The sequence below is a fragment of the Sebastes umbrosus genome, chromosome 20, assembly GCF_015220745.1.
Source record: "Sebastes umbrosus isolate fSebUmb1 chromosome 20, fSebUmb1.pri, whole genome shotgun sequence".
In the NCBI taxonomy this organism is placed as follows: Eukaryota; Metazoa; Chordata; class Actinopteri; order Perciformes; family Sebastidae; genus Sebastes; species Sebastes umbrosus.
This window is the reverse complement of record NC_051288.1, coordinates 13035864-13061810: the sequence shown is the minus strand read 5'-3', so window position 1 is coordinate 13061810 and position 25947 is coordinate 13035864. Positions and strand designations below refer to the sequence as shown.

Genomic DNA, 25947 nt, shown 5'->3' with positions numbered 1-25947 from the left:
TTCCTTGATTAATCGATTAATTGTTTGGACTATAAAATATCAGAAAAAAAGTCTATCCCAGTTTCTCAAAGTCCAAGGAGATGTATTTAAGTGTCATGTTTTGTCATTCCAAATCCCAAAGATATTCAGTAACATTATATAAAACAGAGAGAAAAATGATAGAAAACAGGATTTGCTTCCATTTTTGCATGAAAAATTACTTGAACGATTAATGGATTATTAAAACAGTTACCGATTATTATTCTTTTCGACTAATCGTTGCAGCTCTAAAGTGAGCACAGAGAAAATGTTCCTCCTGAAAGCAGATGAATGTGAAAACAGGTTTTCACGTGTCAAACTCTGCACATAGAAGGCCAAACACCAAAGTCAAGAAACAATAAGCACATCTTACCACAGCCTTACGAATAAGTGAGGACCGGTCAAAATGTCCTCACAAAGACGGATGTAACACAACGCACACACACTGTAGGGAAATGAAACAACATTTGTTCTTTGCAGATTTTATTTGTTTCTCAAATACAGGAGAGTTAATGTACAGAAGGACAAAGAATTTCATCAAGAACTGTACAATATTTACACGCCTTTTTTTCCTTTTTTTATGGAAAATTAGATTGTTTTCAAAATAAGTCATAGTATGCACAAACATCAAAATGATAAAAATGAAATGACTATTTCCTCTTTAAATATTACTTATTTATACTCCTTCTTCCCGCACGGGAAATGGATAGTTTACTTCTTTTTCTTTGCACCTGCATGACTGATGATTGAACTGAAGCACAACAATGTTAAGTTTCAAATAGATTTTCCCCCATTCTCTTCTTTTTTTCTTTTCTTACGTTTTTATTTTGTTATTTTACACCCACTGTATTTGATACAATATTTCTGTCTCGACGTCTGTTCTTTTGTATAGAGGGGAAGACGGCTTGGATATGTGGGTTACGACTTTATACTGATCCTGTGGAAAATAAAAAGGTATTTAAAATGTTAGGGCAGCAACCCAGCGCTTGTGAGAGTTTAAGTTAAAAACCTCCTCATATAAATAATAAAAATGTGTTTATATATTATCACACAGCTGACTGGTGCTGCCCTTCACATAGCACAGGATGAGAGAGAGAGCGTCTTATTAACACATTTCATGTTTTCCATCCGCGGACGAGTCCCATGTTCACGCTGCTCACGGCACACTCTACAACACGCAGTTTAAAAAGCATTCTCACCCTCTTCCACTCTTTTCAAAAGCCAACAAGCTGATGTTAGTCTTCAAAAAAATAATTTATGTAAAAACTAAGTGGTAATAGTTTCTCTTTGAACTATTGTCTTCATGACACACAGTTAACAAGATGTCAGTGGCTCCTCCGTTGACTTGGCGTTGCGGCTCCTCTCCTCTTTGTCCTTCCACTTCGCGTCGCTCCCTTTTTCACTAACGGTCAATTCCCTCTTGACCCCGCCAGTGACCCCTGATCCGGTGGGGTCCCCCCTTTCTCACAGAGTAAGACATTTCTTTAGTCAGTGATCAACAACAAGAAAAAGAACAGAGGCCAGTGTCCGAGGTCACGTGAACAGAGCCCCTTGTGTCCGTCAAGGGCCTTAAAAATTCATCCTCAGATCTTAGAGACTTGAAGAGGGTCGGGGGGGCTGTACAGTAGGATCCATCTCTTTGCATCTTCATATTGTTTTTTTTTTTTTAATCCATTATCTCTCTCTCTCTTTTTGTGGTGGACTCAGGCTTTGGTGCTGAGCGTGAGCAGCTCGATGAAGGAGCTGAAGAGGGTGTCCAGCCAGCTCTGGTTGGCCATGCACTGCTGCACCACTTCCTCTTGGCCCGGGTCCTCCGTTGCCTGCTCAATGGTGTTGGTCTGTAAGAGTGGGACGGAAACAAAGAGACTCAAAACCAGTGTCTTAGACTACACAGAGCCAGCTTGTATGTGTTTTCTTTTTTTGTCTCTCTGAAGAGATTCGTGCTTTACCGTACAGTATATTTGCGGGAATGTGTACGAGTGCCTACATGCTAAAGCACGTGACTGAAGCATATACCAATTAGGGCTGGGACGATACATCTATCTCCCGATACGATACCATCACGATACTTGGGTGGCAATTTGATATGTATTGCGATTTTTAAGTATTGCAATTCGACAAGTATTGCGATTCAGTATTACAATTTAATGCGATTTTTATTAACACTAGACCATGGGGAAAAAGTTGGTTCATACACTTCTAGGGACTTTTAATTTGAAAAAAATATCTAAATTAATAAATTAAAATGTTTGATTTTCACCATGTATATAGTCAGAGATGTCCTGAAGTCAAATATATCAGTCATTGTCAGGGATTATTTATTACATTTTTTTCAGCAACCCAAAAATCAAAGAATAAAAGACATTTCCCTCACAAATTAGTGGTATTTTCTTTTTAATTTATAAAAGACATGTAATGTTTTATACCTCTGGTTAATATAATCCAATCAATCATATTTCCATATATGTATTTTATATATACAATTCCCTTTGTTAACATCTTATTTTGAAAACCGGACGTAGTCACACGTGTATACTTTCGTCGCTAGCTCTCCCCGTCAGCTCCGTTCTCTTTATACATCCATGGTCAGTTCTGTTTGACTGCATTTACCATAAATGTCAGTATATGGATGCTCTACAGTTGTAGCGTCGGCCAATTTGACTACGGAGATGCGAGTGGCATCTGGCTTGACCGCACGTTCCGCGTAGACTCAAATGAAGCAAATATATCGATTCTGGCATTAAAAAAATAAATTTCAAAATCGTAAAAAAAATCCACACATAGGTGAATCTATTTTTTTTTTTCCACCCCTAATACCAATACAAGAAAATTGCTTGCATACCTCTTTCTTGCACTGTAAGAAGGTGTGGTATTTATAGTGATGCAGGGAGTGGAAGAGACTGTAGATCCGATACGTCTCCGTTGACAGTTTAAGGTCCTAGAATAAAAAAAAAAGAAGAAAAAAAAGGAAATCAGATTAAGATCAATTTCAACACATTATACACAGACAGAAAAATATAAAAGCTACGGTGAATATTAACCTTACAGTTCCATGTAAGAAAGAGTGAAACTCGCAGCAGGTGTCGAGCTTTTTACGGTAATGGTTAATTTTGTTGATGCAGTGGTTTCAGTATCACCCAGAAACAAGAAAGAATCACCTGCTTATAGGCACAAAATCTCCTACTACGGTCCATAGAAGTCCCGATAGTGTATGAATAATTGATAATTATTAATATGATTAAAAGGGTATTCATTAGTGGGGACATTTTTGGTTGTAAAAGTTTCTTTAAAATACATTGAATTATCTATTAAGGGCCTACAAAACACTCCTAACCCTCTCAACACTCACACACCTACCTGTGGTTTAGGCAGGGTCTTTTTGACTCTGTTGAGGGTCTTGCGGTTGTAAGCGTCCCCGCTTAGCCGCACCCTCACCGCTCCTGAGTCCAGGGGGTCTACAATGATCTGGGGGTACGCATGCAGGACCTCCTGTCATGGGAGAGAGACAGCGAGACGGACAACAAGGTATTAAGACAAATGTAGAAAATGTGCCAGATGTTTGTACTTGAGTTTGTTTATTTTCATTACCAATAAATCTGTTGATTATTTTTGTGATCATTTAGTATATAAAATGTCAGAACCCGAGCAGCTAATCCTCACGCATGAAGCTGGAAACATTTTTGTATGATAAATGACTTAATTGATTAGTAGATTATCGCTTTAAATTAACTTTGTTTATTGACTAACCAATTAATCTAATGATTAAATCCATGACATTATTTCAGTCGTGAGGGACGGAGAGAGAAACCGTACATTCAGGAGAGATTACCTGGTGCTGAGAGCTCATGCTGACTCTCCTCAAAAGCCTCCTCTTCTGTTCGCTGATGATGCTGTCAATCTTCCTCATGGGTGGGAGGTACAGCTCGTCTGGTTGGACCAATCAAGGTAAAAGGAAGTTTCATTAGTCATCATTCATGTAGCTGCCAATCATTTTTAATACCGAGGGCAGATTCAAAGCAGCTCTCTCTGGCTATCAGCGTTCCCGGGGCTTCCCCTTCCACCTGTCACACCTTGTTCATTTGGATTTCCAAAAAGCCATTTAAAAATTAGCCTAAATATGTACGCTGTAGAATTCAGAGCGATTCCCCCTGCTATCGTAAGATCGGTTTTGTGCAGCTGGATGGCTCGAACTGAAACTTGGCAGCTGCTACTTGTTAGCGGCGGTGATGTTTATTCAACCTGCCCAAACTGTTCACGGATACTTGAAGCCACGTGAGGAAAATAACCATCCAAACGCCTCGATACATCCGTTTCAATGCAGACATTTGATCTGCAGAAAACATGCTACCAGACTGGCAGGTCTGGTTAGGTTAGAGACCTCACACACAGGCTTCTCACTCTCTTCCTGTCTCCTACATGTCAGTAGATTTTTAAATGAGGCCTTAATTGAAAACATGCTGAGGCGGCAGTGTGCGTGTGCAGTTTCTCACCGTCAGTGTCCTCCAGGGCTTGGATCATGTCGGGGTCCAGCGCTGTGCTGACCAGCATCTCCACGTAGCTCCTGAACATCTCCCTCATGGCACGGTTGTTCACTCCGCCTTTCACTGGCACTGAGGAGCGAGACGACAACCAGAGTTTAACCCAACCTTCTACCATTACAATGACTTCTAAATGGCGAACATGCGAGCACAATAAAACAAAAATGGCATCTCACTTTCATTCTCACTAGCTGCCTCCTCCGATGAGTCCGAGTCAGATGATGAAGGTATTTCCTTCAGCCACTTCTTCCTCTTCTTGGGCGGTGGCTCCGCCTTCACTTTGGCCGGCTTGGACTTGGGTGGGCGCTCGGCCTTTTCCTTCTCTTTCCTCTCCACCGCTTTCTTCTCCTCCTTCGCTCGGCCTCGTTCTGCTGCCGTGGTGCGTTTCTCCACTTTGTCCTGCTGCGGCTGCACTCGCTTCTCCCTCTCCTTCTCCTTCTCTGGCTCCCTCTCTTTCTCCTTCTCCTTTGCTTTGGGCACAGCAGCTGGAGCCTCCTTCTTCTCCCGCGGTTCTTTTGTTGTCGCGGTTCTTGTTCTCTCCCTCGGTTCACGCAGGACTGGCGGAGCCACTCTCTCCTCTTTCTCTATTTTCGGTGGCGCCTGGGTGGCAGGAGGGGAAGCCATTCTGGGAAGGGACTGGCGTCTGTGACACATGAAGAGGTTGTTTTAGAGATGGAAACCACTTTAGAGATGAACAGAATGTATGTAACCTGCCAAAAGTACTTAGGAAAGGACATCAACGGTATCAGCAAAGTAATTCACGACATTATAACACAAAGATCATGACCACAGGTGAGAGTTGGAACCTAAATCAACTGGGAAATCGAGAGCAATGCTATTCCCTGATCTGGGCAAATGATCCAAACTAAACCTAGCAAGTCTCAGTTATGAATAGGATTTTTGATAAAGGCAAATATTGGTACCTGAGAGCAGGTGTGGCTCTGCGCCAAGGTCTCCGAGAGCAGACTCTCACATAGTCCTTCTTGTTGACATTCTCCAGAAACTTGACATAGATTCGCTGGTATCGCCTCTTGGCATCTCCAAAGTAGCCAAGATACTGTGCCAGAAACAGAGTAGAAAGATTTGATTACAGCACAGCACAACTTTCAGTGTCATTAATTTGACTGATGACACTGGGACAATACGGTGTGCAAGAATATGCTTTGATGTGGCCGGGACTGTGAAAAGTGTCTAACTGTTTGCAGGTGTGGTTAGATGACTGAGTGCTTGGGGCGGGGAACTCACGTTGCTTGTAGCGCAGAACTGTCTCTGTCCATCTTTGATCTCTGGGCTGAACTTCTGCAGGAGGGCTTTCTGCACCCTCCAGATGGGTGGAGGCTCGCGGCCCATCTGCAGGGCCAGCTGGGCACAAACACACGGCACACAGGTTAAGTATAAAATGTCTCTGTTATCTGGCAGCTACTGCAGGACTCATGTTTCAAATCATTTTACTCATTAAAGTGATTTTCCCTAATGGGTTTTCCTTGGCTATAACAATATCTTAGATTGCACTATTTTAGTCTGTGCAGACACCGTGTCAGCGTGATTTGGTATTAGTTAAAATCATTTATTCACTTTGTTGACTTTACACCAAAAGGCAAGTAACTTTTCTCTATTTTTGGCCAAACAAAATATTCATTAACTGTCAATAACACACATTTCCACACAAATACCTTGAGAGTTCGAATGTCTTCCACCCGCACCACAAACTCGTCCCTTTCTCTGAAAATGCCCTCGCCTCCGCTCTCGCTCTCGTCCTCCTCGCTCTCTCCAGCGATGGCAGCGTCTTCTTGCTTCTGGGCGAGATGCAGGGAGGTGTTCTTAGGAGCCGGGGGCTCTTCGGGAGAGGCGGGGGACTCTGGAGACGGCATGGGAGACTCCTTCTGATCTGAAGTTGGGGGAGGAGGGGAAGTTGCAGGAGGAGGAGTGGCAGGCTGAGGGAGAGTAGCGGGCGGGGGAGGTGGCGGAGAGGGGGATGTGGGAGCGACGGGGCTCGGAGGCTGGGAGTTCTCCTGTTGTTCCTCTGGTGGAGGCAGGGGTGAGGAGAGGGAGAGGGGAGGGAGGGGGGAGTGAGAGGGAGAACAGGATGAGGCGGGAGATGGAGGGACGGAGGGAGGTTCAGGAGTTTCTGGCTCTGGAGGAATCTCGGGGAGGGGCGCTGGAAGGAAAGAAGGGCAAGATTAAGGTTAAGGTCAATTTAACAGATCAATTTACCACAAGAATTTAATCAAATTAATTATTTAACAAGTATATAATGGGTCATTTTATTAGACAAAAAAAAATACAGCAATAGCTCAGCCTGAGGGGAAATTATTAATTTTCTTAAGTTGTAAAAAAATCAATGCAAGAAAATGGGACACGAGAGGAATAAAAAGCTTACCATCAAGGCTGGGGGCGCAGAGGGTTTCCAGCTGTGGCTCTCTCTCCTCTGTCATATCACTCTCTTCATCTCCTCCTATGCTCCTCTCCTCCTCATTCTCCTCTTTGTTCTCATCCATGTCTCCATCTTCCGGCTCGAGGACATCCGGTTCGTTGGACTGAGGCATGTCGTGAGGGGTGTGCATGGTGGGCTGTGGGCTAAGCGTCGGGGGCTGCAGCGTGGGAGTCAGCGGGGACTGGGTAGCCTGAGGCTGAGGCAGCGGAGGTGAAGGTGGCAGCGGCGTCTGCATGTTAGAGTTGAGCTGCGGAGTGTCGTACAGAGCAGAAATGGCCGAGGAGATGCTCTTCTGGAGGTCCTGGTTCTTCCCGACCGAGTCCTCCTCATCGGAGGAGAACGAAGGCAAGGTCTCCAGGTTCCTCTTCAGCTCATCCTCCAAGCGCTTGGGGCTGTGGCAGTTGCCCAGAGCCAGACCCCCATTCCCTTCACTGTCCCCGAATGAAGGCGGCGGCGGTGGAGGAGGAGGTGCGGGAGACAGCGGGCGCAGACCTCCTGATTTACAGGGTGAGTTTTCACCGTTGTCATGTTCCATTCCTGGTGAGATGTCCAAGCCTGGAGGTCTCTTCCCCGTCTTGAGGAAGTCCAAGAATGAAGCGACGAAGCCGGCTTTGGACTCAGAGTCCTTCTCATCGCCCTAGAAGTAAAACCAAAGAGAGACTTACCACCTCTAACATAGTCAACTCGACAATTATCAAGCAACTTTTTTAGCATTTATTGGTTAACTTTGATACACAGATATAATTGTGTAGCTCTTACTCTTTCCTCCAGCCCCTCGTCGTCCACTCCTTCACTCATCATCTGGATTTTCTGCCTGTTCTTGTCCTGACTTCTGTTGCTTTCAGTGCTGCAGGGGGGTCCAGGACTTAAACCGAGTGAGGGAGCGGAGCCCACCGAACCGTCCGACAAAGCGGGGTCCGTGCCAGACAAAGAGTCCGTCCTCAGCAAGGCATCAGAGGAGGACAGGGTACCGATGGGTAACTTGATCTAAAACAAAAAGAAAAAAAACGTAAGATTTAATGTAATTTGCCTGAACACACAGATATATACTTCTTGTTTATCTTTTTTTCTCAAAAGGTACCATATATATAGCTTGTGAAAACAAACATTAATTTATTAGTAACACACCTGTGCTTAAATGACAATTTGTTTCAATATATCCACGCTTTTCTAGACTGAATGCCACTGACCTTCAGAGGAGGAATCGGCTCGTGTAGCTGCTGCTGCTGCTGCTGCTGGTGATGGAGCTGCTGCGGCTGCTGCTGATGGAGGGGATGTTGCTGTATCTGATCCGGCTCCTTCCCGCTCATTTCCATGTACATATCTTCCCTCCTTTGTCCCCTACCCCGGCTTCCACGGCCCCTTCCTCTTCCTCGTCCCTCCACAGTGAATCCCCCTCCTGTTGTCGTTCCGCCCATCTCCCCCATCATCCCTCGTGGAGTGTAGGGCTCAGGCATTGGGCGGATGCGAGGCCTGCCTCGTGGCCTAGGAGGACCCTCTCTTTTGGGTCTGGAGGGCTTTCGGCCTCTCTTCTTGGGTCCATCCTGAGGCAGAACAGAGTGTGAGCCCATAGAAGAGTAGCCAGAGGAGTGGTAGAAGTCAATGTCACCCATTAAAGGGCTGAGAGACCCACTTCCTCCTCCTCCCTTTCTGCAGCTTGACACCAAGTCTGGCAACAGGTCCGGTAGCCTCCGGCTGTTCAACCGGATGTCAGCTGGCTGGTTGTCTTTATCCTCATCATCTTCAAACTCATATTCTTGAGCGTAACTTTTCTTAGGCAGTGTGTTGGGGTCCCGGCGCTCCTTCAACAGGTGGAAAGAGCTGGACTTGAGGAGCTTCTTGGGACGAGATGAGCAGAAAATGGGAGATTGGAGGCCTCCAGAAGCAGCTCCTTGGTTGGTTCCTCCAGGCCCGGAGGACAGTTTAGCTCCAGAGTTGTTGGGACCAGCAGGATTGGAGCCCATACCCATAGCTGGGGCCTGGGTCTGTATCAATCCCAGCTGTTCAGTGTTCACAGTGGAAGGGAGCTCGTGGGTTTTAAGGGAGTCTAGATCCAGAGTCATGGTGTTGTTGCTGGGTTCTTCCATGCCATGACAGTATGGCTCATAACCCTGATCGCCACCATGGTGACCCATCATGTCATAGCTAGCTCCGCTACTTCCCCCTGCTCCGCCTCCACCCTGTCCAGCTTTCATGGAATCCATTCCCTCTTGCCCAGTGTGGCTTTCATTCATCTCCTCCTGTCCTGGTCCTGCACCTCCAGCACAGCTGGACTTGTAGTCCTCTGCACAAAACATGTCTTCCATTCCTGGGAAAAAGGAGCGGTCCTCATCTTGAAGGAGGGAGTCCGGGAAGCAGATGGAAGTCAGGGGTACAAAGCGGTTACTTTGTTGATTCTGGTCTGCTTTCTCCACCGGGCTGACGTTGTCAAACTGGTGCTGCTCGGAGCGCTGCTGGTCCAGCTGGCTCTGCTGAGGGGTGAGCTGGGATGAGAGTGGCTGCTGCGGGTCGGACTGAGGCTGGGAGTGGGCTGAGGCGGACGGTGGGGGTATGTGGTGAGGGTGTGGGGGCTGCTGCTGAGAGTGCGGGTGGTGAGGGTGGGTCTGTTGGTGTTGCTGTTGCTGCGGGTGGTGCTGTGAAAGGTGGTGCATGTGAGGCGGGGTGGATAAGCCGATGTCGGGCTCAGAGAGGAAGGAGTGCAGCTCGGAAGCCGGGTGTTGCTGCGAGTGATGGTGGGATGGGTGCTGCCTCTGCTGCTGCTCCTGCTGCTGTCTGTGGCGCTCACTGCTACCTCCGCTCCTCCCCACGCTGCCTGGTCCGCCGCGTCTGTCCTCTGCGACAGCTACGTCCGTGCTGGAGGTCTGAGAAAGGGAGCGCTCCAGCATGTCCAGGGAAGACACCACTGAGCTCTGTTTAACCTGGCTCTGCTCGTGCTGATGTGGAGGGGGCCTGTGGTTGTAGTGAGCCGCCGCCACCTCCAAAGCCTGGGACTGGAGCTGAAGCTGGAGCTGGGTGGTTTGGGACTGAGACTGAGCCTGGTGTTTACTGGAGCCAAGTGTCCCACCGGCACTTTCCATTACAGCTTGCTGTTGGCTAATAGAGTGCTGCTGCTGTTGGGGATGAGAGTCCATTTTATGGTGCTGTTGATGCTGAGGGTGGGAGTCCATTTTTGGGTGTTGCTGATGCGGTTGGTGCTGCCGATGAGAGTCCATCTTGTGGTGCTGTTCTAGTTGATGTTGTTGGTGAGAATCCATCTTATGGTGCTGTTGATGAGGCTCCAGTTTGTTGCGGGTGGTGTGCGACAGCACCGACTGAAGCAGGTGCGGTGGCTGACGGGACTGATCGGTGGGAGAGTCCATGAGGGAGGCGGCAGCTTGAGACTGGGAATGCTGTTGCTGGACTTCCGGCGTTTTCCGAGGATACGGGATTTCGGCGCGCTCCTGTGGCTTCTTTTGGAGCTCCATTTGGGTGTGGGACGGTATCTGCGAGTGTGAGGACACATGCTGACTGTGTGAGGAGTGTTGGGGAGCAAGGGAGTGTTGACTGTACGGGTCACCCCGCCCGTAGTGGACTACCGAGCCCAGGTTGTCGTGGTGATGGAGATGGGAGTGCACTTGTTCAGCGCTGCCTCTCCCTCCGCTGCTCCGGCTGCTTCCAACAGACCTCTCATTCCTTTGCTGCTGCTGCTGTTGTTGCTGTTGATGGTGGTGTTGTTGTTGATGTTGTTGCTGTTGTTGTTTCTTGAGAGACATCTCCAGCTGGTTCTCCAGCCCTGAGATGGCCCCTCCAGACCCTGCATTACCAGTAGATGTGGCACTGTGGGTGCGTATAACACTCTGGGGGTGGTACCGCTCCTCAGGGCTTTTACCCATGTCGTAGCTCAGGCCTTTGCCTGAATCAGTGGTTGGAGGCACTGACTGGGGCTGAGGCTGCGTTTGCTGGGATGTCTGTTGGGGTTGTTGTTGAGGATGGTGATGAGCAGCCTGAGGACCAGGACTTGCTTGGGCTTGCAGCAGATGCTGGATCAAGAACTCATCGTCGTCATCCACTTCCTCTTGGGATCTCTGAGAGCCCACTCCTAGCATGGAAGTGTCCTTTGTTTTGGAGGAGGTGGAATGATAGGACTGAGGTTGGGAGCTGGGGCCTCTGGTGTCGGGGTAGCCCTGTGGGGAGGCCAGGAAGGTGGGGGAGAGAACTGAGGGAATGTACTTATTAGAGCCTGGACCTCCTGGAGACTGTGTGGGGCAGGTGGGCACTGGGGAGTGCAACCCTGGACGGATGATGCCTGAGTTGCCTGATGGAGAGGGGCTAGAGTCTGGAATATGATAAGACCCTCCACCGCTACCACCTCCACCTCTCTCATTGGTCATACTATTTCCCGCTCCTCCCGCTGACCCGGAGTTCCCACTTCCTGTGCCGCTACTGCTTCCTCCCCCAGACGCTCCGCTGCCTGATGAACCACTTGACCTTAATAGGGCAGGGGAGTGACCTGGGGCTCCGTAGCCTAGTGATGGGCTTCCAGCTCCACCCAGAGAGGATGGAAGGGATCCATAAGCGGAGTCAGCTCCATAGATATCAGTGGGGTATGACTGACTTCGCCCTCCTAAACTCCCATAGCCTTTCCCACCCGTACCTGAGCTCAGGTCTTGGGCTTGTGGTGAACTGAAGCCTCCGTAGGACTGACCCAGGTGGGAAGTAGGGGGCTGATTAGGTGAATATGACTGCGTCTGTTGTTGGGGTGGGGTCTGACCAGTAAGAGCAGAGGTGGGGGTCTTCACCGGGGGCACAGGAGAACCATAGCCAGAGAGGCAGGATTTGGGGAGAGACTGGGGGGCTGAGGAGGAGGTGGCAGGGGGCTGCTGCTGCTGCTGTGGGGCAGGGGGAGGAGGAGCTGCTTGAGGGGGTGGCTGCTGCCTGGAAGAGGCTGCGCTGGAGCTGGATGTGGGGATTGAGTTGGAGGGATGAGCGCCAGAGGTGGCAGAAGAAGAGGAGGAGGATGAGGAGGTGGAGGAAGCAGAAGGGGGCGTGTGGGGAGTTCTTGAGGATGACGCTGAACTGGCAGAAGAATAGCCACTGCTGGAGCTGCTTTTGGTACCTTTCCCAGCTGAGGAAGAAGACGAGGAGGACGAGGAGGAGGAATAGGGAGGCTGTATGATTGGCCGATACTGCTCAGTGCGAGAGGCAGACTTGAGGTCAGATGAGGGGCTCTGGTCGCCCAGTGGGCTGCAGGAAAGGCCAGCGTGCCTGTGGTGGGTGGCAATCTGCTGGTACCCCGCCCCTCCACAGCTGAGGTAGTGCTGAAGGGAGTGGGCAGCAGAGGACGAGAGCTGGGACTGAGCTGGCGTGGGCCGCTGGTAGTGCTTGATAACGCTGTCCTGCCGGGGAACAGCCCGTTCCTGAGCCGAATTGGACTGGGACTGGGACTGAGGCTGGGGCTGGGCCGAGGAAAACACTGACGCATTGTACAGCTGGGACGACTGGTCCTGGAGCTGTGATGATAGCAGGTTGAACTGGTGGGACTGCAGGTGCCTGGCAGAGGACGCCTGGGCTGATGTGGCACTCGTGGGATCCTGGCTGCCCCTGTAGGCAGCTGCTGCAGCACCCTGCGAGGACAGTAGTCTATCAAAACCCAGGCTGGACTGGGAAGGGGCCTTGATGTGTAGTAGGGGGTCATGTGGGGAGAGCAGGCCATTGGACGTGGGACTAAACGTGGGCGTGTCCTGGAGGGAGAGGGAGGCTGTGGGGAAAGAGCGGCTGGAGAAGGATGCTGGATGCTGATAGGCTGAGAGAGCTGAGGAGGAGGGGAAGGAGCCAGAGCCAGGAAGGGCTCCAGAGATGAATAGTTCAGGAGGAGCAGGTGTGTGCATGGCTGTTAGAAAAAGGAAGACATATTGCAAAATTACTAAGTATCCATCAAGCTATCATTTAAACTAATGAACGCAAGAATGAGTATTTTAAAAGTATTCTATAGTAAGACTATTAACAAGTTAAATGTTATATGAAAATGCTCAAATAGTAACAATGTCAGAATAATAATGAAGGCAAACATTGGGCGGTTCTTTAAATGTCATATTGACTGTGGGGCCTGTTTGAATGTCAACACATGAGGGAAGATCTAACGCAGCCCCACCTGTCTGCCAGGATGGCGTGCGGAACTGGGAAAGAAGGGAGGAGGCGGAGGGCGGAGGCTGGGGACCCCGAGACTCCAGGGCTGAGATCAGATTCATGACGGAGGCATCGGGGGCAGAGGGGCTGGCATGGTGCAGGCCAGTGTCAAAGAGCCCCGACAGACCTTTGGGAAGGAAAAAACAGAACCATGAGAAATGATTAATTAATAAAAAAAAATGCAAATATGAACAGCTAATTGCAGAGATGTAGATGAAATCAAAAATCTAAAAGAAAGGATTTTAGGATCAAGACTTAAATCAAAGTTTATCCTGCTGTCCCAATGATTTAAATACATCAACTTCTGTTGCTCAAAACAAGATAAACTGTATGAGAATGACCGCTGTGACTGCAGGCGTTAACATCTAGGGCTTCAACTCAATTGAGCTATAATGTGCACATTTCTCAATGACAATCTACCAGGGTCTACACGGGGACACATAATAATTCATTGCTGGGGCCCCTTATGGTGGTGACATGGAAGGTATGACATTTGTCTCACCCAAACTCCGTCCAGCTGCTCCCCAAGCCCCGCCTTGGCCAGAGCTCCCTGGGTGGTGATTGGTGGCATAGCCCTGCAGAGGGTGTGGGGTGGCGTAGGCTTGTCGGTGAAGGAGCTCAGACTCAGGGTGGGATGATCTGGAAGTCCCATATACAAGACTGGAGAGAAAAAGGGGAGTGAGTGGGGGGGATTGTGAAGTGTCATTAATTTCAGAGGCACATTTGCATAAACTTAATCTGTTCCCCAAAATGTGACCCTTGAGATAAACAACAGTCTTGGCTTTGGGTCACGTTTTTAAGATGCACAAAAGTCTGACATGCAAGTTAATTAAAAATCCAACAAATGAGATGTCAACTCAAGCCTGTTCATTTTGTTTGGGCTCCAAATGTACAACATGTGAAAACCAAAAAATCCCTGATGAGCATGATCTACAAGTTAAGGGGAAGGATTTTTTTTTTTTCCCCCAATCAACATCTAAACAGAATAAAAAACTTGGGGACATTACACCAACATGTATTACAGTAGATGCAAATCTGTCAAATGTAAGTGTCATGCAAAAATAATGGGATAGTTAATTTGCAAATATTATAATGGACTCCACCCTTACATAATTTATACATTTACAAACTAAATAAGCTTCTTATTCAACGCTGAAGGTTTGCAAGTTGCAGGACTTTGCTTTACAACAGATAGATGAAATGCGTGGCTGCCTGGCCAGATAGCATGCTACAGTAGCATCTGTGCTATAGTGTTAGCACCGCCTAGCAGCAAAGCAAAGCACAGCAGCTAGATGGTAGAAATGCAGAGAGACTAGGCCTCAAAACTGAAAGGCCAGGCTTTTTACGTGTAAATAAACCACAAATAACCAACATGCATGATTTAAACCAAGTGAAAAATACAGTTTCCTATCATATACACTAAAGACAAACGACTAATTAGTCTGCAGGCATTGATTATGTCGATGAAGCTAACAGCTGGATTGGTGCAAGTCGACGCAAATGCATGCTAAGCTTGCATGCAAACACCAGAGACATAGCACAGGGTTTGTTTAGCCAAATATCACTTCACACACCAACAGGAAGCCTGGGTGGCTTTGGACTGTAAGTAAGGCTGCTAACTACTGGGGTAAAAAATATATATCTGAAAATGTGTGCAGATAAATAAGCAATGATGCTTGCACTGTGCACAGGCCTCCACTGACTTCCATGCAACACAGCGCTAGCTTTGCAGGCTAGAAGCTATCCTGCACAGCACAGGCGATTTTTCATCATCTTATAAATACATTTTTTAATGTTTGACAAATTGCAAATTTAATGCATTAATAATATTCCACAATTTAATTATGCAAATTAACACAAACCATGCAAAAATCCCCCAATTTATCTACATCATGCTTGAAAAAAAAATGCATTAAAAAAAAAATCACAATTTTATTTGAGTTATTGCACCACCTCTACCTTAATATTTTCTTTATAACAATTTGCAAAAATGCATTATTCTTGGTTAATATGCATGCATCATATGCATTATTCTTGTTGATGTATGTCTTTGCTGCGTCTGCACTCTTCGCAGTTTGCTATAATAAATCCAATTTATATATCTATGGATGGGTCTGTGTCCACCAGGCCTGCTGCTGCTGCACACACACACACACAGGGAACAATAATTCCTATGGATGCTCCAGACATACCTCCACCTCCACCTAACCACCTCCACCTCCACCTAAGTCTGTCAATCACATCCAATATATATCCACCAACCTTTTCCCTTTCCTCCACCCCGCCCACCCCTTTCTCTTTACACACACTGCCTCTCTATATTCCTGATTATAATATTATTATTTGGATGACACATAATAATGTGCAATAAGCATGGCAACCGTGAAGTGAAAACCCAATGGCGACAATTTGTTTACATGGAGGCCACACATCACTGCAAAAAAAAAAAAGTCCCATTTCATTTCATGCATGCACATTGTCTGCTGAATCCAATGCATTATTACCTTGCTTTAGCAGATCTCTCGTAGCTCCATCCTGCTCCTGCGCCCAGATCACCGAAGCCTGTTCCCGGGTAATTTCTATCCATTTATGTACACAAATGTGGTGCGATGATGATGATGATGATGGATAGAAAGCAACGTCGCAGTTGTTGCCGATTTTACGCACAAAAAAAATGGTCTTTTCAGGCTATTTTCCCCGGTTTCATAAGCAAGAAGTCCTCAGGAGTGGAAAACAGCATATTGAAAGAGAAATGGAGGTGGAAGAGGAGGAGGAGGAGGAGAAAGCTTTGGAGCTTGTGGATGAAAAAAAAAAAAGAGAGAAGAGGGGGGTCTACGGGGTTATAATCCAAAAACAGCCTCCAACAAAAAACAGTCTTTCTCCTTTTCCTTTCACATGTATCATCGCAGTCTCCAAAAATCAAGTCATGATGGAAAGATTTAGCTTTGCTGCTCAGGCGGTGGACGAATTGCTGATAAACATTTGATTTGAATGCGTCCCTTTTTTCTCTCCTCCACCACCAACGTCTCTCTCTCTCTCTCCTCCCCTTTCTCTTTAGGCTAGCGATGCTAACACCACACAGAAACGATTGCAAACGAGTGGGCCACGTTGGTAGAGCAAAAAGAAATCCCCGAAATCTTTTCCTTTCAATGCAAATTCCCACCAGCACCCCTCCTCCTCTGTCCTCCTCTGTGTTTGTGTGCTAGCTGCTAGCTGTCACTTACGACGCATCAAAATAAAACAGCTTTTTATTTCCCCCTTAATGCTGGCTCTTCTTCCTCTGATTTCTGCTTTTTCTCTCGCCATTCAAGTAAAAGAAGAGTTCCCTAAGCTAAGTGTGGAATACAAGCTGGTAAAACAACACACAAATACCCCGATTTGGACGTGTAAAAAGGAAAAGCAGGCCGCGTTTTAAAATATCTTTTACAAATTTTCCTCCGGAGACGCCATTTTTGAAGGCAGGCTTGTCCGTCCTCTCTCTCTCTGTCTCTCTCTCTGTCTCTCTTTCTGTGTCTCTGTCTCACCGCGGAGACTCACTCAGTGTCTGCGGTGACCTCCATTCACCGGCCTCTTCATGCTTTTCCAGATTTTCATCTTAATTCAGACTACATTTTACGCGAACAACAAAAAAAAAGAAGTCAGCTGTTTGTTGTGGATGCTGCGATTGGCTGAGACGCGTTCGAGTGCACAAATATTTCCAGTGATAACCAGATTTATACATACAGGCCTGCAGCCTCCTCCAGCAGCAGCTCTGCAAAGCAAACTCACATCACAATTGTGTGCAGCCTGTTTTAAGAGAGACTTTTCCTGCATCCAGTCGGATACTTAATTAGGCAAAACTTGCATGCAAAATAAGGGGGTATTTTTTTTCCCTTTCATATGCGAACATTTTTAAAGATATATATATATTTTTTGGTGCTATTTTTATTACAGGTATTTGTGTCTGCCAGACCTCATATGTACTTGATTTGTGCACCAGTAGATGGCACACTGGATTTTTACATTGTGTACATTTATACACATTTATATATATACTGTATATTCATGTCATGAAATAAGAAGAAGAAGAAGAAGAGAACAAAATTAAAATAAAAATGTTAAATATCTATATATACATATATATATATACATACATACATACACACATATACATACATATTCATACCTACATACACACACATATACACACATACACATATGCATAAACATACATACACACACATACATACATATATATAAAAATAGAAAAAACATTTTTTAATAATAATAATAACAATATATGACAACATTTTTAAAGATACCAATACCTGTTTATATTTGGTGATATTTTTATTACCGGTATTTGTGTTTGCTAGACCTCATGTGTACTTGATTTGTGCACCAGTAGATGGCACACTGGATTTTTACATTGTGTACATTTATACACATTTATATATATATATACATATCTATATCTATATAGATATAGATATATATACTGTATATTCATGTCATGAAATAAGAAGAAGAAGAAGAGAACAAAATTAAAATAAAAATGTTAAATATCTATATATACATATATATATACATACATACATACACACATATACATACATATTCATACCTACATACACACACATATACACACATACACATATGCATAAACATACATACACACACATACATACACATACATACATATATATATAAAAATAGAAAAAGCATTTTTTAATAATAATAATAACAATATATGACAACATTTTTAAAGATACCAATACCTGTTTATATTTGGTGATATTTTTATTACCGGTATTTGTGTCTGCCAGACCTCATGTGTACTTGATTTGTGCACCAGTAGATGGCACACTGGATTTTTTAAAGCCATCATATAAAGGAAGAGGAATCACTGAGACAGACGGATGAGAGAGAGACACTTAATTTACTTTACCATCATATTAACCTGTCACTATCTCTAGTTGCAACCTAGATAATATTAAAAAATAATAACAACCCCTGAACTGGCATCTAATCTAGTTAATATTGCTGAATGCACACACACACACACACACACACACTAGAAGTCCATTTGTTAGATGCTTAATTAGGCAAAACTGGCATGCAAATAAGGGGGTATTTTTAATCCTATTTCATATGCCAACATTTTTAAAGATACCAATACCTAAACGCATTTTTTTTTAGGATAGCATTCCTATAAGTAGAAAAGACTGGGTATAAATATATGTATGTATACATCCGTTTCTGGACGCATGTGTACATTTATACACAATTATGTATATATATACATATATATACTGTATATTTGTTTTATCAACTTGTCCTACCATTTTACCACTTCTATTATTATTGATATGTTCTGTGATGTTCTGTTTTAGCAGTTACCATATCTGTTACTTTATTTATCTGCTTTTATTGTCTTGTGAAGCACTTTATAACATCTGTTTTGAGAAGTGCTATATAAATAAATGTATTATTATTATTATTATTATTATTATAATACCTGTTTACGCTTTTTTTTGGTGCTATTTTTATTACCGGTTATTTGTGTCTGCCAGACCTCGTGTACTTGATTTGTGCGCCAGTAGATGGCACACTGGATTTTATAAAGCCATCATCTAAAGGAGGAGGAATCATTGAGACAAACAGAGATGCTCATATTTCATATTTTTAACCAGGAACACTTAAATTTACTTTGCCATCATATTAACCTGTCACTATCTCCAGTTGCAATCAAGATGATATTAGAAAATAATAACAACACCTGAACTGGCATCTAATCTAGTTAATTTTGCTGAATGCACACACTAGAAGTCCATTTGTCAGATGCTTAATTAGCCAAAACTGGCATGCAAATAAGGGGGTATTTTTCCCCTTTCATATGCCAACATTTTTAAAGATACCAATACCTGTTTACGTACGTTTTTTTGGTGCTATTTTTATTACGGGTTATTTGTGTCTGCCAGACCTCATGTGTACTTGATTTGTGCGCCAGTAGATGGCACACTGGATTTTTATAGCCATCATAAAGGAGGAGGAATCACTGAGACAGACAGAGATGCTCATATTTCATATTTTTACAAGAGACACTTTAATTGGCTTTGCCATCATATTCACCTTTGAGCTTCCTTGTAATACAGTGAACAGAAAACTTGCCACAAAATGACAATTCAAATAAAAAAGGTCAAAATGTTTAGGTGTTTTTTCCCCATGACACTCAACCCTGGAAATGTTTCTTTTATATAAATCTCTGTTTTACTCTACTTTTTGTTAACTCTGACTGCTTACTGTACTATACCAGAGTGTTAGGTTTGTCTAGCTGAATGCTGCTGTGTATCACACAGAGCTTTTTAGATTCCCATTTCAACATAATAGGTAAAAGTTTACTGGCAAAGGTCAATACTGTAGGCTACAATACTGTATACACAGAAAAGGGATATGCACATCAGTGTTTAAAGTAAATGTATTTGTGTAGCAATGTGTTTCATGTATTACAGTACAAACAGAAGATTCACCATTAAGCTTTCTTGTAATGTAGTGAACAGAAAATTTGCCACAAAATGACAATTAAAAAAAATTAGAAACCCAGTAATAATGAAAAAAAGCAACTATCTCCAGTTGCAACCAAGATAATATTAGAAAATAATAACAACACGTGAACTGGCATCTAATCTAGTTAATATTGCTGAATGCACACACACACTAGAAGTCTATTTGTCCAGAAATTCATTGTGTATATGAGTGTTTGTGGCCCTCTAGTGGTGAATTTAACTAAAATACTGTAAATACTTAGTGACTGCAACATTTTATCCATTTCAACTTTTGCACGTTTTGACACTATATGTGCAAAACATGGGAGAAAAAGTGTTTGTTTGTGGGGTAAGCATTACTTGTCATTTATTGTAACTTTGCTCAGTTGTTGGTATAACAGTTTGTCTTATTCGCTTTGGCTTATTTCTCAAACAATGAGTTCAGATCTCTGAACAATTAGTTTGTTGTTCAAAACAGATTAGAATTTCTCATGCATTCAAGCAAATTGCACGTGTTTAGGCACAAAGAGTAAGAACAACAGTCTACAGATTGCACAATAACCACTTGCACATGTCTTGCTGAGCAAAACTGATGAGTTGATTCTCGGTGAAATTTTCATCTTTTGAGCCATCACATGCAAAATGATCCATTCAATTATCAAAATCTATCGGATATGCATGTATATTCCATAAATATCTATGAGGGGGTCTCAATTTGTTGTTTTTCACTGAACTATCGCAGCTTTTTTTCATTATTACTGGGTTTTTGATATTTTTTAATTGTCATTTTGGGGCAAATTTTCTACAAGAAAGCTCAACGGTGAATTTTCTGTTTGTACTGTAATACATGAAACACATTGCTACACAAATACATTTACTTTAAACACTAATGTGCATATCCCTTTTCTGTGTATACAGTAATGTAGCCTACAGTATTGACCTTTTCCAGTAAACTTTTACCTATAATGTTGAAACGGGAATCTAAAAAGCTCTGTGTGATACACAACAGCATTCAGCTAGACAGACCTAACACTCTGGTATAGTACAGTAAGCAGTCAGAGGAAAAGGTGCTTCACATTGTCACCCAGATGCCATCGGAAGTTACTCAGTGTTAAGTAAACCTCACAATTTTTCTCAAATACACAATCAGAACAAGACGAGTTGGATGTTCAAAATAAGAAACAAATGTGTGTTCCTAAAGGGATTAACCTCAATAATGCTACACATTTATTTTTATCTTTAAAAACCTCAAAATTCTGTATTATTTTTAATGATCAATGCTAATTTGACAATTTCTTGGTGAAAAAAATGCTACAACTCTCAGCCTCTTAAGCCAACAAAGCCATGTAAAACAAAGTCAGGCTTTCCAGTCTCTCTTCAGGAAAAGGCCCTCCCCTGTGGTGAGTATTTTAGATGCATTATGAGGTCTTTGTAATGCACAGTGCTTGACTCAAAAGGTCAGCTATCTGCATATTCATTAGTAAAAATGGCAAAACAAAAGGACAGGAATGAAAGCAATTAAGAAGACCTAAATGATATAGGTCGATGTACATAAATGGGAAAGAATATCAGAGACAAAACTTAATTGTTTTTCCGCTATTTTCTTGATGATCTCAATATTACTTGACACTTTGGCAACATTGTCCTTGTTACATTCAATGCCAATAAAGCATATTGAATTGAAAAAGTGGTAAACTAAGAGAAAGGAGCAAAGAACTCACTTAAACATCTTGCAAAAAAAATAAATAGACTAGAAATTAAAGTAAGAATTTCAAATCAAACTGTATAATCTCTTGCAGATGATTCATTTCAGTCACTGTCCTGCCTCCTCCCTCCCTCCTTCCCTCCCTGCCTCTGTCCCTCCCTCCCTTGATCTCTTTAACCAATCTGTAACCACACTTGACTGCAGATCTTACAGCGAAGCACCACCACCACCACCACAAACTCCAGCTCTTCTCTCTCAAAATGCCAGACTCTAACGAAGCTGCACCAGCACCATGCCAGGTTATCAAAGAGGATGTTGACAAATGGTGAGTTCTGACAGGAATGATGTACAATTATAGATGCTGAAAATGGTATTTATACAAATATACATACCAGTGTGACAGTCTTTGGTGAGTTTAAGTGCCAGTGCAGAGTGTTTTTAAACTGTGTGCCCTCAGGGAATGTTAATTAACTGTGTTTGTGTTCCATCTAAATACTGGTCACTTTCCATTACATCAATGTAGCCATCTCAGTTATCATTATTGGCCTCTTCATTGTGGGACATCCAGTATATTCATATTAACTTCTCATGTGGGTTCAACTTGTAAGAGCGCCTGTGGGGTCATTAATTAGATTTAATGTAGAATTCTTGTTCACAACTTTCAGTGAGTCCACTCCACATCAAAGTGTAATGACATTCACAGAGGGCACTTACGGTAACATACATGTCTTGAGAAGCACAAATAGACCTGAGGTTTTAAAATAGGCATCCACATGTACGACCTATAGCAGAAGATCGGCCCATTCCAGGCTGGTTGGTTCGTGTTACATGTGAAGAAGCGACAGACGTTTGGTGCACATGTCCACGTGCAGATTAGTGGAGCTGCTGCACAGATTACTCAATCTTCTTCTTCAACAAATGCAGATGAAAGCAGATGTGCGGGTTTGAGTTGAAATACTTTATTATCAGGCTGTACTGATAATCCCTTTGATGCACATGTAGGCTAAATTTAGACATATTGCTTATGTCCTCCACTCAGGTTCATTTGACTTCTAATGTTCATTTACTTCATATGATTTGCACAATTTGAACTTAAAATACCATGTTATATGTCAAAGAGGATAACCCAGTTACATGTGCAGAAAGTAGTAAGTGTGTATTGTAAATCTGGCTTTGTGTTTCAGTATCAGAGAGAAGGGAGCAGAGGCCTGTAAAGATCTCATAGATGCCTTCCAGGCCTGCACAAAGACGCTGTCTGAGGGATCATGATACACACGGAAGCACATCGTAATAAAATGTAAGTTTGTAATGTAACATTGATTTTTTTTTCCTGAATAAAGAGTCAAAAAAGAATCATAAAACATAAATTCCTTGCTTACACGTGTAATCACCACTCTCACTTGATTCTGGGGTGTTACTTGTTTGAGATCTTTCTAAGTTTTTCTTGCCACTTTGTTGCATCGCTTTACTATTTTCACCAGCAGATAACCAAGAACGCCATCAGTGAGTTTATTTGGAGATGAATGCTGAAGCTTATGAAGCTTAATTCTACCCAGAATTAGACTAAAATGAAAATTTAAAGGGGAAAATGGTAAAAAAAAAAATCTGATCATAAAAGAAACTGAGAAAGGAAATTGGATGTAGACAAATTATAAGTAAGTTGCTTCAATAATAATATATAAGAGGAGTGTTTGAGCTTTGATTGTCTATTGTAGGATGAATATACCTTTGAGGCCAAATTGTATTGTATTGTATTTGAATGATATATTTTGTCACATATTCTACATTATATTGCAGTCTCATAACATTTCCCATCTTTTTTTTTTTTTTTTTAAATGACAGCTTCACTTTATCAAAGTCCTCCACTTTCCCGGCATTCCCTCCGTTGCTTATTGCGCTGGGCCGAACCATCTGAAGAACTGAAGCGGGGGGTGATGATACTGAGCTTCTGATACTGTAAAGTCAATGTGAAACTTTGTCTTCATAAATGTTATAACTCCATTATGCACTCTACTATAACACAGATTACCTATGCATTGTAACATTTCATACAATAAATGTAAAGCTTGTCTATTTACCACAGTATATTGTTTTTTTTTTTGGTAATCACAGATGTTATTATATCAGACATTTTTCTTAGATGTACTGGCTGTTGAAATGTCTCCGCTGGCCGAGCATGAGTATAAGCTTGTATGTGGAATAGCTACTCTTAATGGAATAAAGAACAGTTCGTTAATCTCTGCTTAATCCTCACATTAGTACCTTCACTGAGCAGTGTAATGTCACTTTTCCAGTCTGAGCTCTTGCAATGAGTGTTGGGATGAATGCACAAAGAAAGGACCTGGAAGAGAAGTTCCTTGTTCTCAGTAGCAACAGTAGATCCTGGTGCTGTTGGCTGTAGGGCAGGTTCAGGATCAAGCTCTGGAGAGACAGAACTCACACGAAGGACTGTAATTAGTTGTCAAACATTCAATGGTGAAAGAAAACTGAGGTGTATGTTTGCAGGTTTATGAATAAGGTAAACTGTCCTCAAAACAACTACAGACTGACACATGTTGTCCTACTTTTTCTTTGCTTCTTGGACTCCGTTGTTGCCTTAATTCTTTTATTTCAAATACTGCTTATGGGGAAAGCCAAACAATGTTTTACAGTGTATCGGTCTTGTTTGTTATCTTCAATTAATAGACATTTATCATTCACACACACTGATTGAGGCCTATTATTTTTATTGCACTTAGTACTTTGAGATCAAAAGACCACGTATGTCCCATCAGAACGAGCCATAAAATGGTACAGTAGGATGAGTATGTTCTATTTCTGCTCCATGGTTGGAGACAAATCCTCCTGGCTGTGTGTAAATCAACCAGCTAGGCGCAGATGAAGATGGGCTTTGGGGAATTATCCGCCCACGCACAACATTTCAAATTGAGATTTTAGAGATTTTTCAAGGCACTTTACAGATACATTCAAATGTCCTACTTACCCCCTTTTTTAAATATAAAAATGTCATCCCAGCGTGAGTCATTTAAATCAGCACCTAACACTTGTCATTTCAGTTTCCTCTCCAGATGAGGATGTGTGATGGGTCACCCTTTCTTTAAGAAGGTGTACTCATCAGAAAATATATATTTTTAGTGTGGTTTCAGTGAGGTTTAAATGTCCCGACTGCTGTTTAGACTTTCTGGGACATTGCTGTAACATGGTATCATCACATTTGTCATGATATTATGTAAAATGCTGACAATGTACGTAGAAGGTGACACAAAATATGTGCTTTTTATATGAACCACTGTGATAATGCGTTCAAGTAAAGACATTTTGACTTGTCATAGTAGGAAAAGCAGAGGCAGCTAAATGGAATTCAACCTTCATTCATTTAATTTTTTACACAGTACTTTTCCTGTTGTTACATGTCTTCAGTGACAGCAGCCCATCAGAAGACATTAAAACTAAATGAACACACAATAATGAAAATCTTAATGAAGCAGTTTGAATGTTTACTAGTGGTTGAAAGTACATTTTTGCCCTAAAGTACAGTTTTGAGGTACTTGTACTTGAATATTTCCATTTTATTCTACTCAATACTTCTACTTCACTAATAAATAATCTCATTTTTACCCCACTAAATGTATTGATGGCTACTGAAGGTTACTTTGAACATTAACGATTTTACATTAAGTACAAAATATATGGTCATCTTATAAAATATGATACATTTTTATAGATTAAACTACTATAGTACAAAAAAATGGCCCACGCTGCTATTTTTGAATAGAACATTTTACTGCTAATACATCTGTGCTTGAGTAAAATGATTATGAATGCAGGAGTTTTACTTGTAATGGTGGACAGGGGTGGAATAAGTAGTCCGATTCCAGTAAAAGCAGTAATGCCAGAATGTAAAAATTCAGTTTCAAGTAAAAGTCCTGCATGTTTACTGCAAGTAAAAGTAGTATTATCAGTAAAATGTACTTAGATAAAACTACTCATAATGCACATTCACAGTGTTGTATTTATCATATGTTGTATTACAAGCCTGTTTCATTATTATCAATGTATTAAGCAATGTTTCAGAGTTTCAGCTGGCCCAGGTGGAGCTCATTTGAATTACATTACATACTGCTGGGTTAATCTATAACAATGCATCATATTCTATAAATGAATTACACGTTTTGTATGTAAAATATTAATCTGAAAATCTTCAAAATTGTGTATAAGAAAAGTATTTGAGTTAGGGCTGTCAAAGTTAACTCGATAGTAACGCATTAATGCTAATTAACCACCAATTTCTTTAACGCATTAACGCAACTTGCGATTTTTAGGTTGTAGTGGGCTCAGTTTTAAAGCTAGAGTGAAGATACAGCATCATATGAAACTAGAAAACTTAAGGAATCCATTCGTAGCAACCATGTCATACTAGCTTGTCAGGAAGGAGGCTAAATAACACTCCAAACGTATGCTAAATTTTGGCGAGGAAAAACTGGCATGGCCATTTTCAAAGGGGTCACTTGACCTCTGACCTCAAGATATGTGAGGGTTTCTGGACAAGATTTGTTTTGTGTT

General features: G+C 42.9%; 1 protein-coding gene and 2 long non-coding RNA genes across 4 annotated transcripts in view; 1 reads left to right on the top strand and 2 right to left on the bottom strand.

The window, feature by feature from the left end:
* Positions 1–478: 478 nt before the first annotated feature.
* On the bottom strand, positions 479–15742 carry prr12a (proline rich 12a). Its single transcript, XM_037755447.1, has 15 exons — positions 15660–15742; positions 13658–13815; positions 13121–13282; positions 8181–12859; positions 7750–7977; positions 6937–7627; positions 6230–6714; positions 5802–5918; positions 5480–5613; positions 4733–5199; positions 4509–4628; positions 3848–3945; positions 3376–3507; positions 2861–2956; positions 479–1856 (listed from the first exon to the last, which is right to left on the bottom strand). The coding sequence occupies exons 1-15, from the start codon at positions 15740–15742 to the stop codon at positions 1722–1724; spliced, it is 7785 nt and encodes a 2594-aa protein (XP_037611375.1). The 3' UTR covers positions 479–1721.
* Positions 13831–23461, top strand: LOC119479642. 2 transcript variants are annotated; one of them, XR_005204729.1, is made up of 4 exons: positions 13831–14757; positions 21589–21709; positions 22569–22681; positions 23227–23461. It is a non-coding gene; the product is annotated as an uncharacterized LOC119479642 (long non-coding RNA). The 2 variants fall into 2 exon arrangements; XR_005204728.1 differs by lacking the exon at positions 13831–14757 and adding an exon at positions 15602–15727.
* Positions 23094–25947, bottom strand: part of LOC119479643 — a 6082-nt gene continuing 3228 nt past the window's right edge. Inside the window, exons 2-3 of the long non-coding RNA XR_005204730.1 lie at positions 23647–23805; positions 23094–23338 (exon numbers count right to left, since the gene is read on the bottom strand). This is a non-coding gene — a long non-coding RNA (uncharacterized LOC119479643). The remainder of the gene's footprint in view (positions 23339–23646; positions 23806–25947) is intronic.

What these genes read in the sequence shown, in the direction of transcription:
- prr12a (XM_037755447.1), bottom strand. Translation starts at nt 15,742, where the DNA reads ATGGATAGAAATTACCCGGGAACAGGCTTCGGTGATCTGGGCGCAGGA. An exon ending in AGCCGATTCCTCCTCTGAAG is followed by an intron (nt 7,978 to 8,180) that starts GTCAGTGGCATT and finishes TTTTTGTTTTAG; the next exon opens with ATCAAGTTACCCATCGGTAC. An exon ending in AGACCCTGCCTAAACCACAG is followed by an intron (nt 2,957 to 3,375) that starts GTAGGTGTGTGA and finishes TTTTTATTCTAG; the next exon opens with GACCTTAAACTGTCAACGGA.